The following is a 19,240-nucleotide window of genomic DNA, read 5'->3' as shown; positions in this document are numbered from 1 at the left end:
TAGCTCGCGAGCTACTCGAAACTACTCGTATTTTAGATAATTTTGTTAAAACACATGATAATTGTTATAATAGTGTGTTGAATTATAATAGCTTATCACATATTGATTGCAACAATAATGTGTTCACCTTATAATACTCGTTAGATAGAAGTTCATTGCTATTTTTAGTGAATTATAATCACACTCTCGTATATCGTGAGATCGTTTCTGCATATTATTTTGATATTTAGTAAGTATTATATATCTATTTTTGCTCACTTGTATCTAGAATATGTTTGAATTCAAACTTATGCACAAAACAAATCAAATCAATATTGAAAACTTGTGATGGAGTTCGAACATATAGCTCTGAACCGTCAAGATCTAGACTCGAGAGCTACTCGGATACTTGATGAGCCAACTCGAGCTCGGCTCAAAAGAATTTGAGCTCGACTCGAGAGACACACGTGCTCGACTCGACTCGCTCGATGACCAGCCCTATGCATTAACCTATCAATAGATGGCCCAAATTGGTTATGGACTTGTGGGCATTTTGCACAATCCAAATCTTAAATTAGTTTTGCACAACTTTATTTTGGGCTTTGGTCATTTGTGTTAGGTGCAATTCTTCACAATTTTTAATTTTACACTCCGAAGTCCAAACTTCCAAAGTTATGCCTTCCCGCCTCCCTCTCTTTTTAGCTGTTTATAAATCTAGTTATTTGACTTATTTCTATGTCACCGAGATGGCAAGATAACATCGAAACTGCTCTAATTTCATGAGTCCCGGTTTCCCTTTTTGTTTTGTTTATTTTTTGTAGTTTATACATTTTTCTTTTCTGGAATGATAGCTGGGCAAATTTAACGCCTTATTTGCGTGTTATTGATGTGCTTTAGTACTTGTTATATCAGCCTTTCCTGAAAGAATTACAGCATGTTCCTCAGAAACTGAATGTTTCTAGAACCATTAAGGATACTTATAGTAGAACATTGGACGCTTTTGTGGACTTGTATTTCAATTTGTCGACCAACCTTCCCTCGCATTTCAGGTATCAATAACTTTATTCATTTATTAACATGCTTAACTTGGAGTTGCATGTTCTACTTTGATGGCCTACATACTTAAAAATGCTAAACTTGTGTAAGTGTTCAAAAATTTAGAGGAACTTTGCACCTGTTGAGGAGATTGGGCATGTTGCTGTGATTGGTATCATCGAAGGAAAGATTCCAACAGATTTTCCCACGGGTGTTTACCTAAGAAACGGTAGGATGTACTCTTTTATCGAAATGAAATGAACCTTTTCGCAGATATGAACATCTTTCAGTCCTTTAGGAATGTTGAAATAATACAAATTATGGTCTTGTATCAACTGATGGGAAATTTAAAGATATAATGTGTTAGAATAATTGTATCAACACAGCAACTAGAGTAGAACAGAAGGAACAGTAGACAAGGACAGAATTAATAGGTATTAACCAAGGCGCGGATTAGGCTGTCCTTAAGGAAATATTTCGCTCCTTCCAATAGTGCGCAAAAAAGGCAGCGATGGCGTCTTTTCTCACGAGGATTCAATGGTTAGCAGCTGATCGACTTTTGCACTAGAACAGACTACCCTCTAGAACATCAATATAACTCTCTCTGGCGGCTACAGGAAGAAGAAAAGAAGAATAGGATATGTTATAGTTTCTATTTCTCTAAGATGGGTTTCTGATCTGTTAAAGTCTATCCCCCTCTATGGACTCACAGTCCTATTTATAGAGGTTAGGTCGGTCTCCTAAACAGATAAGGAAGAGAGACCAACTCCTAATAGAACACCAAAACTTGCTGCTCAAGAAAAAAGCAAAACAAGTTTAGGCAATTGGTCAAACCACTACCCACAACAGTAAGCCCAAGCCCAAGCTTGAACTTGACCCGATGTGGTGGATAACCAATGTGGGACTATCTATTATGCACTAAAGTGAAGAGAACACTATTTGCTCATCTCCTCCACTTTGCACACACACACACTAGTATTTAGAAATACACAAGAGATTCTAACAATCCCCCACTATTTCAAAATACTAATAGTCCCTTACTATTTTGGAATAGGATATTACAAAAGAAATGGGTTAACTAAATGGCAGAGAGAATCGAAAAAACAATGCATAAGATACTGGTGCTTTACGGGCTTGAACCAGTCATAGGATAACATGTCTTATAATACGTGAAAGTGGTGGATTAAAAAATTTTTGAACCAACATTCCCTTGTAGTAAAATAGATCACATGCACCCACATTGTTCTTTCATTATATGCTTATTCTGCGGTGTTGCGTTTTTGGTCCTTGCGCTGCCTGTGTTCCATGAATGCTCTAGAGTACTTGCCCATATACTCATAAGAACCGACCCAGTTCTACATTCACGTAGGTGGATATCCATCAAGTGTACATTGCAGTTAAAATACACTATCTCATTATAAAATGGACTATGGATTCCAATAAGAGTAAAATAACTCATCCTTACTCATTGCAATTCTAGTTATACAAAGTATACTATAGTACCATCTCGCCATAGGGTGGGACGTCTCGTAAATAAATAAGACGATAGTACTGCAGGACGACGAAGTGACTTGTTTTTCCCTTTGAACCTACTTCATAGGATCTCCAATCACATAGGTAGGATTGCCGTCAGTGTCGCCCTATATATGGGCATAAGTCATATCTCCCTCGACGTATAACCACTTGCCTCCAAAGAAGTAGTGTGGTCAGACATATGGCCAAACTAAGTCCAACCTAACATAATCTCTAGCAGTTGCTTGATTAAGTTATATCTCAAACTTATGTATATACATTTCCCATTGCACATATTTCTTTATGTCTTAGCTATTGCAATGAGACAGTTGCAAATCATAGACACATCAGGAGGTTGTTTAGAGCCAATGGGAAGATTTGCCAAGAGGTTGCTAACCCACTCAACATCATCACATGCCTTTTATAAGGCGATTAGCTTGGATAATATCCAAGACACTTAATTTCCACCAAGGGTAAACACATAAACATTACTGGATCTAGTTTATAACACATTACCCTTCCAACAATGATGAAAATCTATTAAATATAAGTCCATAATCAATGGCTCTGCTATAGTACTTGGATAAACTGACAATATACATCTAATGTTTCTTATAAGAACAATGGGTTATCAACTCAGTATGCCATTAATGTAGGCAATGTCATGTCTCACATATATAATTCATCAAGTACAATAGGCTACCAATGATATTGACATATTTAGTATGAGAAAACACAAGTAGATTATTTTTCATAAGATGGATATTTGCCACAAAAGGTGTTAATGCATGCTTACTATCAGAATACCCATACTTTTCAATGAAAAATATTTCTACTACGTGCTAAAACAATATAAACAGACCAATATGAGTTATAATTCCTATATTCACCAGTCATTCAATTCTATAGTGCCCGAAATTCTCCTAGACCATCCGGCCGATCTGGTTTAAGGTACGTTGTGGGCTTCAACCATATTCAAACGTCAACATTTTGACAACTGAATATAGCAGTTACAGAAATGAGTTTAACAACATAATGAACTATCGTTTTCAATGACGGTCTATTATGTGTTTCAAATAGGAATTTCTCTGTCTCATACACATTCTCAATGCTAGCACTCATGATATTAAATCATCTAAACAAAGAGAGATTAACACATATGTCTTGCTTTACTTTAAAGAAAAGACACATCACCTTTATCAACAACGATACTTTGACATCCATATGACACTAATATGTTGTTGAATTGCTCATGCCATTTATAGGCGCTTGAATCAACTCATACAAAGATTTAACTAAATTGTATACCTTCAGCTCATCATCTGGTACTACTTGGTATTGTAGTTCCGCACAACTACTCAACTAGAGTCTTTAAAATTATGTAGAAGAAATTCTAGTTACATGAGCAAGGTTTCAAAGTAGTATAAATCTTATTTCTGATTGAAACTCCTTGGCTATTATTATTAGCCTTGTATTTTGCAATACAACTATCACGTTTTAGTTTTCTCTTGAATATCCAATTCAACCTATAGATCCCCCAATAAAACAAGAGTCCAGTTTAGAGGAGTTGTATCCTTAAAAAAATGACACTTCTTATAGACAGACAACTTTCTTATAGGTTAATGAATCTTCCTCAAGAAACATATAAACATCATCACCGTGAATGGTGGATATACTCACTGATAGTCTTCCAAATTTCTTATTCATAAATTATGGGATCCTCTTACATAGTTCATTATGAACATCTAACCACTCTATGCCAATTTCACAGAAAACACATCCTCAAATAAAATTAGCATATAAGATATTCAATAATAGTGTGGTATCTACAAGATTGTTATCACGCATGACAACTAAAACAAATATCACTATTATGAGTTTCACCAATGAACATCTACTAGATAGTTCTAGGTCTCAAAAATATTTCTTTTAGATTCATTCACAATAGCCTTGGCAAGACACCCCCCATATTTTGAAACATTTTTGGATAGGCCCAAGACCTTTCCATACTTTGTAGTTCAGTGTATTTCCAATTATCTTGTGAGATGAACTATGGTAAAACAGTGTCATGCATATGGGTCACCACTCCCCACAGTTCAATGGTTACTCAACCTAATCAAACTTACATGCAAAACACATTATACCACTACAAACACTAAAAGAAACAACAACAATAATATGCACTCTTATGACAATAATATACTTTACTCAAGTTTATGATTATGGATCATATTAAACATAGTCATATTATGTTCATGCTATCTATATGAAAGGAAATCCACAAGTGATTCAAATGAATTTTAAAAAATAGAAGAATTAGATGAAAAAGGTTTTACCTAAGATAATATCATTATCATTCTTCTTTTCATCATTCAACATTCCAACTTACATAGAGAGACAATCCACACACTTGTACATCACCTTGGCTATTTATTCATAGTCATAGGAAGATAATGCCTAATAAGACAATCCACAAGTGTTACATCTCCTTGTCTAAAATAGTCACTGGAGGATATTGTCTAAGAAGACAATCCATAACTTTACATCTGCTTGACTAAATTAGGTTTAGGAGGATATTGATTGTTTCCTAGATTGTTTCCTCTCGTAGACAACGATGCTCATTACTTAATAATATATGACATGGTTAAACTTCATGCCTATGTTAAATAATGCATTCATGCCAAACATGGTTAATATCATATCATAGATTCAGGAAAAGTAAACTTTAACTGTACCCCTCACAAAAAAAAGTATACGATATTTAAGCAAATCTAGCCACTGAATATGCAAAACAACTGAGGACTTCACCTCCTCTTTTTACATGAGCTCAAGCAAGATAGGATACCCTATCAACAAGAACTCAAGTATTACCACAACATCTAATGGCTCAACCCATTAATGTCTTTAACTAGAAAATTTTACCAATAAACTATCATCAAGTTCAAAGTAAATCCACGATGATTAATATCCAAAACTAGCATGCTATACAACTTTAACATATGCTATATTGGATATAAGCTACAAGTTACTTCATCTAATATGTATTTTCACAATAATACAATTATAACCATTGTCTAACAACACGTACACTCAATAGAGGTAAGCAATTATGCATTGAATACATTATAATTACTATCCAAGATTTGAGTGTGATTGATATTAAATATCTTAAGATCTCTCTTAGACCATCTACATACATCTACATATGTACAAAAAAATAATAATATCAAACTACTTCTAGTCAAACCAATTAATATTTTAGTAATAAACATGTATAATTTGTTGACTAGGTTATTAAAGAAGTTTAAACTTAGGGATTTCCTTCCTAAGAAAACTAGCATGCAACTTAAGGCAAGAATATCACCATATAATCCAACCAAAAGAATTGCAAAGAATGAAAGAATACGATACCTAACCGATTGAAAAACCGGATTACCATATTTTCCTTCTTCTAGAAAAACAGTTCAAAAGAACTGTAATTCTGAACCAGCTCAGGACAAAATGGGTATCAAGCCTTATACCACTGGAAAGCTCTTTGAATCAGCTATCCAACACAAGAAGTGGATTGCAAAACCGAGCTGTGAGCTGAAAGTTATCATAGTTTCCGTAACGAGTGACGCAGCTATCAAAAAGACCAACTTTGACGTTTTTTTTTTATTTATAGAAATTTCATATTTGACTCCCACAAACGTAGGAGAAAGGTCTACAACCATATAGGGTTTGATAAACCATAAAAGATCAATAAATATTCAATCTTTAATTGGTTTTCCTAACAAAACGAAATTATTAGAAAATTTCTAAAGTCATAACCCAATAACACAAACAATAACTCAAAGTAAAAGACTTATCTTTTGATTGTCGTATTAAAGCACTCTCCTTTGTTCTACTACGAAATTATTTCCTTAAGATTGTTAGAATAATTGTATCAACACAACAACTAGAGTAGAACAGAAGGAACAGTAGACAAGGACATAATTAATAGGTAATAACCAAGGCGCAGATTAGGCTGTCCTTAAGGAAAGATTTCGCCCCTTCCAATGGTGCAGAAAGGCAGCAATGGCGTCTTTCTCACATGATTCAATGGTTAACAGCAGTCTGACTTTGCACTAGAACAGACTACCCTCTAGAACATCAATATAACTCTCTCTGGCAGCTACAGGAAGAAGAGAAGAAGAATAGGATATGTTATAGTTTTTGTTTCTCTGAGATGGGTTTCTGATCTGTTAAAGTCTATCCCCTCTATGGACTCACAGTCCTATTTATAGAGGTTAGGTCGGTCTCCTAAACAGATAAGGAAGAGAGACCAACTCCTAATAGAACACCAAAACTTGCTGCTCAAGAAAAAAGCAAAACAAGTTTAGGCAATTGGTCAAACCACTACCCACAACAGTAAGCCCAAGCCCAAGCCTGAACCCGACCCGATGTGGTGGATAACCAATGTGGGACTATCTATTATGCACTAAAGTGGAGAGAACACTATTTGCTCATCTCCTCCACTTTGCACACACACACTAGTATTTAGAAATACACAAGAAATTCCAACATAATGCAGGACCAAATCCCCTTTATGGAGGATTTAAATCAACTGTTTCATTGTTTGGAAACTGGAGCAGTTCTTGGATTGAAGGAAAAGGAATGCTTCATGCTTTTTACTTCACCAAGGACACTCAAGATTGTTGGACTATGTTATATAACAATAAATATGTTAAAACTGAGAGCTACATGGAAGAAAAGAGAAAAAACAAACCATCCTTCTTGCCTGCCATAGAAGGAGACTCTCCAGCTATTTTAGTAGCTTTTCTACTAAACTGGGTATGCTCTTATCTATGGTATTTTTTTATTATACATTAGTAGTTTAGAATTATAGAAACCAGATAATGTAATATACCATTTGATGTACAATTTTTTTAACACTTGATTTTGTGTTAGTTGAGATTCGGCAAAGCTAACAAGCATTGTAGGAATACCAATGTTTTCAAGCACTCGGGGAAGTGTTATTCAATTGCTGAGAATCACATGCCACATGAGGTTGACATTGTTACACTAGAAACACTTGTTGGAGGTTGGGTTCTCGAAAAGTCTTGGGGCCGCCCTTTCACAAGCCATCCAAAGGTTTGCCATCTATGCTTCCCTCGCAACAATTTACATTTGGATATTTTTTAAGAATGTCATACTAGTATATGTAGTATGCATAGATGTAGTCAAATTGTAACAAGTTGCAAAGTTTGAAATTACTTCAAGAATTCGGCAGTAGACTCTGCTCCGATGTGTTCTATGGCATGTCCTCATTTAAAGTATAGTTCCAGTCTAGAAAGTTTTTTTGTTGTGTGAGGTATCTGCTGTGAACAAAAATATGGGCCATAGCCCATAGGTTAATAGTTGAGGAACATGAAAAGCGATTACTTCAAGCAGAGAGCTCCTGGAACTGGGGAGCTAGTTATTTTGGGGGCTGACGTGGTGAAACCATTCATTGTTCTGGGAGTTGTCTCAGGTAAAGTCTCTTCATCAGGATTCCACAATGAGAAATTCTGTAGCAAAATCTGAACAATGTTTTGTTTATAATTTTATATGCAGCTGATGGGAAGAAACTGCTCAGTAAAGTTGATCTCAAGTTCAGTAGAAGTATCATTTGCCATGATGTAGGAGTAACAGAAAAGTAAGCTTTGGTGGTTACATTCCACTCCTCAGTTTAGGTGTGAGGTTTTAGCCAAAAGTAGTTGGACCAAAATAAACCAAGTTACATTTTTGCTTTTCAAAATTATAATTTGACTTTCTAATAGGCTTTGGTTTCTATGATCTTAGGAACAACATTATCTTATATTCTCCCCTTACTGCAGACATAAACAGACTCATTAAAGGAGGGTCGTAAGTTTATTCTTCTCAAAATATCTTAAGGTTATCCATAGCTACTCTGGCATTTATCAATTTATTTACCTTATGTGCAGATTGTTTATGTATAGAAAGGAAGACTATGCAAGGATGGGGGTGATGCCTCGCTATGGAGATGGTAATTCAGTGAGGTGGTTTGAAGTAGCACCACATTGCACATTTCACATTGTCAATTGCTTTGAAGATGGCGAGGAGGTAATAAATGACGCAAAAAATCTTCAAAAGGATACTTGTTTGAGCTCTGTCTTGCTTATAGTTTTAATAAAAAGTAAAATATCACAACAACATTGTTAGTAGCTGTTGGAATCTCTTGTGTATTTCTAAATACTAATGTGTGTGTGCAAAGTGGAGGAGATGAACAAATGGTATTCTCGCCACTTTAGTGCATAGTAGATAGTCCCACATTGGTTATCCACCACATCGGGGGTAGGGGTTTGGGCTTGGCTTGGGCTTCTTGTTGTGGGTAGTGGTTTGACCAATAGCCTAAACTTGTTTTGCCTTTTCTTGAAGCAAAGAAGTTTTGGTGTTCTATTAGGAGTTGGTCTCTCTTTCTCCTAACCTCTATAAATAGGATGTGAGTCCATAGAGAAAATAGACTTGATCGAAACTCAACTCGGAAAACGTAAAACTCAAACCAATCCTTTTCTTCTTCTTCTCTTTAGAGAGAGTTATATTCTTTGTTCTAGAGGGTAGTCCGTTTCTAGTGCAAAGTCGGTGCTGTTAACCATTGAATCCTATGAGGAAGACGCACCATTGGAGGGGGTGAAATCTTTCCTTAAAGATGCCCTAAAGCGCCTTGGTTATTCCCGATTTGCGGCCGTCCTTGTTTTTCTTTTGCTACTGCTGTTTACGTTCTACTTTAGTTGTTGTGTTCATACAACTATTCTAACAATCTTAAGGAAAGAGTTTTGTAGTAGAACAAAGGAGAGTGCTTTTAATGACAAAAAAAGATAAGTCTTTTACTTTGAATTATTTTTGTGTTATTGTGTTATGACTTTAGAAATTTTCTAATAATTTCGTTTTTGTTAGGAAACCAATTAAAGATTCAATATTTATTGATCTTTTGTGGTTTATCAAACCCTATATGGTTGTAGACCTTTCTCCTACGTTTGTGGGAGTCAAATATGAGATTTCTATCAAGAAAAACGTCAAAGTTCGTCTTTTTGACTGCTGCGTCACTCGATCAATGAAACTACTATAACTTTCAGCTCAGAACTCGGTTTTGCAATCCGCTTTTTGGGTTGAAAAGCTGATTCAAAGAGCTTTCTAGTGGTATAAGGCTTGATACCCAATTCTTCATGAGCTGGTTCAGAATTACAGTTCTTTTGAACTGTTTTTCTAGAAGGAGGAAAATATGGTAATCCGATTTTTCAATCGGTTAGGTATCGTATTCTTTCACTCTTTGCAATTCTTTTGGTTTGATTATATGGTGATATTCTTGCCTTGAGTTGCATGCTAGTTTTTCTTAGGAGGAAATCCCTGAAAGCTTAAACTTCTTTAATAACCTAGTCAACAAATTATCGTGTTTATCGAGGAATTAATTGGTTTGACTAGAAGTAGTTTGATATTAATTTTCTTTGTACATATGTAGATGTATGTAGATGGTCTAAGAGAGACCTTAAGATAGTTAATATCAACCACACTCAAATTTTGGATAGTAATTATAATGTATTCAATGCATAATTGCTTATCTTTATTGAGTGAACGTGTTGTTAGACGATGGTTATAATTGTACTATTTTGAAAATACATGTTAGATGAAGTAACTTGTAGCTTATATCCAATATAGCATATGTTAAAGTTGTGTAGCATGCTAGTTTTGGATATTAATCATCGATGGATTTACTTTAAACTTGATAATAGTTTATTGGTAAATTTTTCTAGTTGAAGACATTAATGGATTGAGCCATTAGATGTTGTGGTAGTACTGAGGTCTTATTGATATGGTATTCTATCTTACTTGAGCTCATATAAAAAGAGGAGGTGGAGTCCTCGGTTGTTTTGCATATTCAGGTGGCTAGATTTGCTTAAATATTGTATACTTTTTGTTTGTGGATAGTTAAAGTTTACTTTTCTAACGAACTTATGATATGATATTTATCATGTTTGGCATGAATGCATTATTTAACATTGACATGAAGTTTAACCATGTCATATATTATTAAGTAATGAGATTGGAGAGGAAACAATCAATATCCTCTTAAACCTAATTTAGTCAAGGAGATGTAAGGTAATGGTTTGTCTTCTTAGACAATATCCTCCAGTTGACTATTTTAGACAAAGGAGATGTAACGCTTGTAGATTGTCTTATTAGGCATTATCCTCCCATGACTATGGATAAATAGCCAAGGTGATGTACAAGTGTGTGGATTGTCTCCTATGATAGTTGGAATGTTGAATGATGAAAAGAAGGATGATAATGATATTATCTCCGGGTAAAACCTTTTTCATCTAATTCTTCTATTCTTTAAAATTCATTTGAATCTTTTGTGGATTTCCTTTCATATAGATAGCATGAACATAATATGACTATGTTTAATATGATCTAGAATCATAGACTTGAGTAAAATATATTCTTGTCATAAGAGTGCATTTTATTGTTGTTGTTTTTTTAGTGTTTTTGCAGCGGTATAATGTGTTTTGCATGTAAGTTTGATTAGGTTGAGTAACTATTGAACTGTGGGGGGTAGTGACCCATATGCATGACACTGTTTTACCATAGTTCATCACACAAGATAATTGGAAAGACACTGAACTACAAAGTATGGAAAGGTCTTGGGCCTATCCAAAAATGTTTCAAAATGTGGGGGGTGTCTTGCCAAGGCTATTGTGAATGAATCTAAAAGAAATATATATATATTTTTTTGAGACCTAGAATTATCAAGTAGATGTTCATTGGTGAAACTCATAATAGTGATGTTTGTTTTCAGTTGTCATAGTGATAACAATTTTGTAGATACCACACTATTATTGAATGTCTTATATGCTAATTTTATTTGAGGTTGTGCTTTTTCGAGAAATCGCATAGAGTGGTTGAATGTTCATAATGAACTACATAAGATAATCCCATTATTTCTGCACAAGAAATTTGGAAGACTATCAATGAGTATTTCCACCATTAACGGTGATGATGTTTATATGTTTCTTAAGGAAGATTCATTAACCTATAAGGAAGTTGTCTGTCTATGAGAAGTGTCTTTTTTGAAGGATACAACTCCTCTAAACTGGACTCTTGATTTATTGGGGGATCTATAGGTTGAATTGCATCTTCAAGAGAAAACTAAAACGTGATAGTTGTATTGCAAAATACAATGTTAATAATAATAGCCAAGGGGTTTCAATCAGAGACAAAATTTATACTATTTTGAAACCTTGCTCATATAACTAGAATTTCTTCTACGCAATTCTAAAGACTCTAGTTGAGTAGTTGTCTTGGAACTACAATACCAAGTAGTACCCGGTGATGAGCTGAAGGTATACAATTTAGTTAAATCTTTGTATGAGTTGATTCAAGCGCCTATAAATGGCATGAGCAATTCAACAACATATTAGTGTCATATGGATGTCAAAGTACCGTTGTTGATAAAAAAAAAATGTGTACTTTCTTTTAGAGCAAAGCAAGACATATGTGTTAATCTCTCTTTGTTTAGATGATTTAATATCATGAGTGCTAGCATTGAGAATGTGTATGAGATTGAGAAATTCTATTTGAAACACATCATAAACCGCCATTGAAAATGATAGTTTATTATGTTGTTAAACTCATTTCGTCAGAATCGCTATATTCAGGTTGTCAAGATGTTGACGCGTTTGAATATGGTTGAAGGCCAATACCAGTACCTTAAACCGCACCGCCGGATGGTATAGGGGAATTTGGGCACTCTGAGAATTGAATGACCGGTGAATATAGGAATTAAAACTCATGTTGGTCTCATTATATTGTTATAAGCACTTAGTAGAAATATTTTCATTGAAAAGTATGGGTATTATGATAGTAAGCATGTGTTAACACATTTTGTGGCAAATATCCATCTTATGAAAAATAATCTCCTTGTGTTTTCTCATACTAAATATGTCAATATCATTGGTAGCCAATTGTACTTGATGGATAATGTATGTGAGACATGACATTGCCTACATTAATGGCATATCGGTGATAACCCATTGTGTCCTTATAAGGAACTTTGATGTATATTGTCGGATTATCCAAGTACTATAGCAGAGCCATTGATTATGGATCGATATTTAGTAGATTTTCATCATTTGTTAGAAGGGTAATATGTTTTGGATCCAAGAATGTTTATGTGTTTACCTTTGGTGGAAATTGAGTGTCTTGGATATCATCCAAGCTAATCGCCATTTAGAAAAGGCATGTGATGATCTTTGAGTGGGTTAGCAACCTCTTGGCAAATCTTCCCATTGGCTCTAAAATGCCTCGATGATGTATATGCTTTGCAACCGCCTCTCATTGCAATAGCTAAGACATGTTATCTTATGTGCAATGGGAAAAGAATACATGTAAGTTGAGATATAACTTAATCAGCGGCATTTGCTAGAGATTATGTTAGGTTGGACTTAGTTTGGCCACATGTCTAGAACCACTTCTTTGGAGGCAAGTGGTTATATCCGAGGGGATGGGACTTTTGCCTTAGATAGAGGGCTTAATAATCGACGGCAACCCCAATTTATGTGATTGGAGATCCCATGAATTAGGTTCAAAGGGAAAAACAAGTCACCTCGCCGCCTCTGGTATGCTATTGTCTTTTTCTTTGAGACGCCCCCCTTTATGACTAGATAGCATTATCAGATATACTTTGTATAACTTGAATAGCAATGAGAAAAGGCCGATGAGTTATTTTACTCTTAATGGAATCCATAGTCCATTATTTTTTTATGAGATAGTGTATTCTAACCGCTATGTACACTTGATGGATATCCACCTACGTGAATGTAGAACTGGTCGGTTCTTATGAGTATTCAGCAAGTACTACAGAGCATTCACATAACAGTGAAGGTATGAGACCAAAAAGCAACATCGTGCAAATGAGCATATAATGAAAGAAGCAATGTGGGTGCATGTCCTCTATTTTACTACAAGGGAATGTTGGTTCAAAGATTTTTAATCCACCACTTTCACGTATTATAAGACATGTTGTTACTATGACGACCGGTTCAAGGAATATCTTATGCATTGTTTTTCGACGCATTTCGTTAACCCATTTCTTTTTTGTAATATCCTATTCCAAAATAGTGGGGACTATTAGTATTTTGAAATAGTGGGGATTGTTGGAATCTCTTGTGTATTTCTAAATACTAATGAGTTTGCAATGCAAAGTGGAGGAGATGAACAAATGGTATTCTCGCCACTTTAGTGCATAGTAGATAGTCCCACATTGGTTATCCACCACATCGGGTAGGAGGTTCGGGCTTTGGGCTTGGGCTTCTTGTTGTGGGTAGTGGTTTGACCAATAGTTTAAACTTGTTTTGCCTTTTTCTCGCAAGCAAAGCAAGTTTGATGTTCTATTAGGAGTTGATCTCTTTCTCCTAACCTCTATAAATAGGATTGTGAGTCCATAGAGAAAATAGACTTGATCGAAACTCAACTCAGGAGAAACGTAAAACTCAAAACCCTTTTCTTCTTTCTTCTTCTGTCCGACACCGAGAGAGAGTTATATTGTCGTTTCTAGAGGGTAGTCCGTTTCAGTGCAAAAGTCATTGTTAACCATTGAATCCTGTGAGGAAGACGCCACTGTTGCCTTTACGCACCATTTGAAGGGGCTTAAATCTTTCCTTAAGGACAGCCTAATCAGCGCTTTGGTTATTCCCGCCATCATTGTCCTTGTTTCTTCATTGCTATCGCTCCTTCATACGTTTCTACTTTAGTTGCTGTGTTCATACAACTATTCTAACAGTAGCTACCTCCTTGCAATTGAACACATATATATCTAAAGACCTTGATCTGATTAACAGGTTGTAGTTAGGGGATGTAGGGATCAGGGATCTGTTATACCAGGTCCAGATTTTGGTCACAATAAAGATGAATGGTTCTCACGAGGACTGAAGCCTCTTTATCAATATGACGAAAATGCTAGTAGTAACTTGGAAGTTGGAGAACTTTTTGCTCGTGTATATGAATGGAGATTAAACATGCTATCTGGAGAAGTAAAGGAGATGAGTCTAACTGGAACCTCATTTGGTATGGATCTCCCTATGATCAATGAGAAGTATAACGGTATAAGAAATAAGTTTGGCTACGCCCACGTTGCAGATCCAACTGCAAGCTCTAGTGCTGGTAATGGAATTTATCCCGTAACTCCATTTCAAGTTGCTCCAATAACAAATGATTGTTTGACAATACTGATGATTTTGTTATTAAATCTTCAACATCAGGCCTAAAGTATGGAATGTTGGCCAAGCTTTATTTTGAAGAACTTTTGTCTAGACCAACAGAGGTAAAGGACGCATTGCATATCCGTTTTCAATGGATGTTTCTATTAGTCTTTAGTAGCTTAAGACTAAAAAGAGAGGAAATGCATGTGTTCCCAATTTGATCATAGTATTGTGTTTAAGCCTTAAGGTCAGGCCTTACTTGTGGATTGGTGCGGCTTTATTATCGGCCTCATGGTCACATATACAATTTAATAATTTTTCATTTCGTACGTCTTAGACAAAGGAGCACTTTGGTTCCGAAGAAATTGTAAAGGTAGAATATCACAAGTTGGAAGAGAACAACTTCTGTACGGGAGCAGCTTTTGTATCTAAGCCTGTAGGTCGTGATGAGGATGATGGTTGGATTGTTTGTTTTGTTCACAACGAAGAGACTGATGTATCCCAGGTAAAGTTCATATCAAGTTCCATCTGAAAATTACACTAGCTACAATTCTAACTCATGTTATGCAGGTGCATATAATCGACACCAAGAACTTTGAAGGTGAGCCGGTTGTAAAGCTTACACTACCTCAAAGAGTGCCAAATGGATTTCACGGCACTTACGTTTCAAGGCCCATTCTGTTGGAATCTCCAAGAGTATTTCAAAATACTTGTGTGTGTGTAAGTGGAGGAGATGAACTATGTGTGTTCTCTCCACTTTAGTGCATTGTGTTTAGTCCCACATTAGTGAACCACCACTAGCAAGTGAGGTATATGAGGAATTCCTCTACCATAACTCACCCAAAGCCACACACGCGCCCGCCCAGCACCGAACCGGGTCGGGCTTGGGCTTATTGTCTAGTGGGTAGTGGCTTACCAATTGCCTAAACTTGTTTTGCTTTTGCAGCAAGTTTCGGTGGGTGTCCTACTTCAAGTTGGTTTCTGCTTCCTAGCTGTTTTTGGAAACCGACTTTGAGGAGTCCTTCTCTCATCTGGTATCCGGCTGCTCCTCTATATAAACACTGCTGTTGTGTCCATAGAGGGTATCCAGAGAGAGAGATAGAACTCGAGTATCCATCCATTACATACGTAGAGAGAGAGACAGAACTCGTGCTGCCTTCACCCCAACCTACAGAGAAACAGAAACTCATCCCTATTTCTTCTTCTTCTTCTTCTGTCGGCCCGAGAGAGTTATACATTTGTTCTAGAGGGTAGTCCGTTTCTAGTGCAAAGTCAGTCATTGTTAACCATTGAATCCTGTGAGGAAGACGTCATTATTGCCTTTCTGCACCATTGGAAGGGGCAAAATCTTTCCTTAAGGACAGCCTAATCCACGCCTTGGTTATTACCTGTTATTCTGTCCTTGTCTTCTATTGTTTTATTTTATCTGCATACAACAATCTTAAGGAAAGAACAAGATGTCTACACCTGTTGACACCACGCCGATCAAAGAAACCAATTTTGGAGTCATGGAAGTTACCTCGACTATGAGAGATGCTGCACCTCTATTGAATGCTTGCAACTTACCCAATGTGTCAAAGATTGAATCCTTCAGCGGTTCACACTTCAAGCGATGGAGAGAAAGGGTGTTCACAGCCCTAGATGTACTAAACTATGCAAAGTATCTCACTGATACAGCACCCGTGGAGGGTTCTAATGATTTCGAAAAGAAATCTGCCGCTTTTGGCTCAATGGGAATAAGGTATGTCGTCATGTTATTTTGAGTATCTTGTCCAATGAAATTTTTGATATTTATTGTTCAAATAAGAATGCACATGATATATGGGAGAGTTTGAACAAAAAAATACATAATAGAGGATGCTGGTACTCAGAAATATGCTATTGGGACTTTTCTAAAGTTCCATATGAGAGAGGATAGAGATGTAACATCTCAAATCCATGATTATCATGTGCTGATTAATGGTTTGAAAACTGAGGGTATTAATTTACCCGAAACCTTTGTTCTTTGGATGTTTGATTGAGAAACTCCCCGAAGTCTTGGAAAACACTATAAAAATAGTATGAAGCATAAAGCGCAAGTAGATGACCCTTGAGGATGTGATCATTCACATTCACATAGAGAAAAAAGAACAAGACTTCGGGGATGAGGTGTTGTCTAAGGAATTCCATTCTAAAGCCAATATCATTGAAGGTAATCCCAGCCAAATCTAACAAACCTCTAAAAAGTAGAAGTACAACAAAAATAAGAATTTCAAGGTCAAAGGCACTTCTTTTAAAAGGAGTGGTACGGGCAATGAAAATTGTTATGTTTTCAGGGTAAACCCGACATGGGATTTTTTCGCGCATACACAAGAAAGACATCGATGATCCTCCAAATGCTAATATAGTTGAGGGAGATGATATTATTGTCTGCTGTGGTGTCACAAGTGTTCATGACCAATTTGGGAAGAAGAACTGGGTACTAGATTCGGTGCCACCCCGCCACGCCTCGGTGGTGATGTTGAAGCCTTCTCGGACTACATACTAGTGAAAGATGAAAAGGTCTATATGGGTGACTCTAGGTCCTGTTCCTCGTTGAGGGAACAGGCAAGATTCTTCCGGTTAACTTCAGGAAAACCCTTTCACTTAGTAATGTAATCGTGATGTTCCCCGAGATTCGTTAATCTGATTTTGTGGTTCTTCTTTGGGAAAAGCCGGGTCAAGGTGACTTTTGAGAGTGACAAGTTCTTCGACGTAAGAATGAGGGTTTTGTTGGGAAAGGTTATTGTAATAATAGTGGTCTTTTCATGTTGAATGTACTTGACAACATTATTATTAATAAGAATGAATCGTTTCGCTTACTTGTTTGACTCTTTTAATATATGGCATGGTAGACTAGGACATGTGAATGTTCAGTATATGAAAAGAATGAAAGCATGTGGTTTATTGTCTGATATTTCAGATTTTTCTAATGATAAATGTGAGATATGTGCTGAGATTAAAGCCACAAAGAAACCTTGCAGAACTGTTTCTAGAGATAAAACCGGATTACTAACTCTTATTCATAATGGATTTGGGTGAATTCAGAAGTACCATGTCTAGAGGGGGGAAGTTTTATTATATTACATTCATAGATGACTTCTCTAGGTACACCATGGTATATTTACTTAGAAACAAGCATGAGGCAGGTGAGATGTTTCTCAAGTACAAAGCTGAAGTTGAAAACTAGCTTAACTGTAAGATTAAAAGACTTCAGTCTGACAGGGGTGGAGAATATGAGTCTAACCCTTTCTAGGACTTTTGTGACAAGAATGATATTATTCATGAGACTACTCCACCATACTCTCCTGAGTCTAATGGAGTAGCCGAACGGAAAAAAAGTAACACTAAAAAGAGATGATGAATGCTATGTTTGTAAGTTCCGAGCTTCCCCCGAACTTGTGGGGAAGCAATCCTATCCGCTACCATATACGAGAATAGGATACCCAACAAGAAAATAGGGAATAATACACCATATGAAGTTATGGAAAGGTCATGTACCTAACCCGACATACTTCAAAATGTGGGGTGTCTTGCAAAGGTTCTAGTGAACGAACCTAAAAAGAGAAAAATTGGGACCTAGAACTGTTGATTGTATGTTCATTGGTTATGCTCATAATAGTCGCATATAGATTTTTAGTAGTAAAATTTGATAATAACCTTGTCGATGCTAACACTATTATAGAGAGTAAAAATGCTGATTTCTTTGAGAATTTGTTTCCTTTGAAAATTGGCATTGAGAGGTTGGTTGCTCCTAGTGAACAACAATCAACAGATCCTGAAATTTTCGAACAAGAAATTCGAAAAGAGTAAAAGAGACAAAAAATCCACCAATTTTGGTGATGACTTTTACACGCTTTTCTTTTGATGATGATCCCGTGGACGATAATGAGGCAATCGGTTCTCGAGATGCACCTTTCTGGAAGGATGTTATATACTCAGAACTAGATTCGATTATAGCTAATCACACATGGGAGATAGTTGATCTACCTCCTGGGGTGAAACCTATACGTTACAAGTGGATCTTCAAAAAGAAATTGAAACTAGATGGTTCAATTAAGAAATACAAGGCTAGACTTGTAGTCAAGGGATTCTCCCAGAAAAAAGGCATTGACTATTTTGATACTTATGCTCCTGTAACTAGGATTTCTTCTATAAGAGTTCTAATGGCTCTCACTACTATTTATAATTTATTTATTCATCAAATGGATGTAAAAACTATATTTTTGAATGGTGATCTTGATGAAGAAATATATATGATGCAGCCTGAAGGTACTATAGTACCAGGGAATAAGCAAAAAGTATGCAAATTGGTTAAGTCTTTATATGGGTTGAAACAAGCGCCAAAACAATGGCATGAAAAGTTTGACAATGTCATGATGTCTAATGGATATCACATAAATGATGCTAATAAATGTATTTACTTTAAATCTTTTGATGTGAATACATATGTGATTATCTGTCTATATGTGGATGAC

The 19,240-nt window shown here is 36.0% G+C and overlaps 1 protein-coding gene across 1 annotated transcript in view; it reads left to right on the top strand.

Moving 5' to 3' along the window:
* LOC147507299 (carotenoid 9,10(9',10')-cleavage dioxygenase 1-like) overlaps window positions 1-15,759 on the top strand; it is a 49,010-nt gene extending 33,251 nt beyond the window's left edge. The window contains 14 exon segments of the mRNA XM_086596228.1: window positions 877-985; window positions 988-1,028; window positions 1,141-1,243; window positions 7,079-7,338; window positions 7,456-7,638; window positions 7,939-8,017; window positions 8,101-8,182; window positions 8,329-8,391; window positions 8,472-8,610; window positions 14,385-14,706; window positions 14,805-14,866; window positions 15,082-15,249; window positions 15,315-15,440; window positions 15,691-15,759. Of these exon segments, the coding sequence (XP_086452354.1) occupies window positions 877-985; window positions 988-1,028; window positions 1,141-1,243; window positions 7,079-7,338; window positions 7,456-7,638; window positions 7,939-8,017; window positions 8,101-8,182; window positions 8,329-8,391; window positions 8,472-8,610; window positions 14,385-14,706; window positions 14,805-14,866; window positions 15,082-15,249; window positions 15,315-15,440; window positions 15,691-15,759 (1,806 nt within the window).
* Window positions 15,760-19,240: the final 3,481 nt, after the last annotated feature.

Source organism: Coptis chinensis, chromosome 3 (assembly GCF_015680905.1).
Source record: "Coptis chinensis isolate HL-2020 chromosome 3, ASM1568090v1, whole genome shotgun sequence".
NCBI lineage: Eukaryota > Viridiplantae > Streptophyta > Magnoliopsida > Ranunculales > Ranunculaceae > Coptis > Coptis chinensis.
The sequence above is the reverse complement of the archived record's forward strand: the minus strand, read 5'-3'. Positions and strand labels throughout refer to the sequence as shown.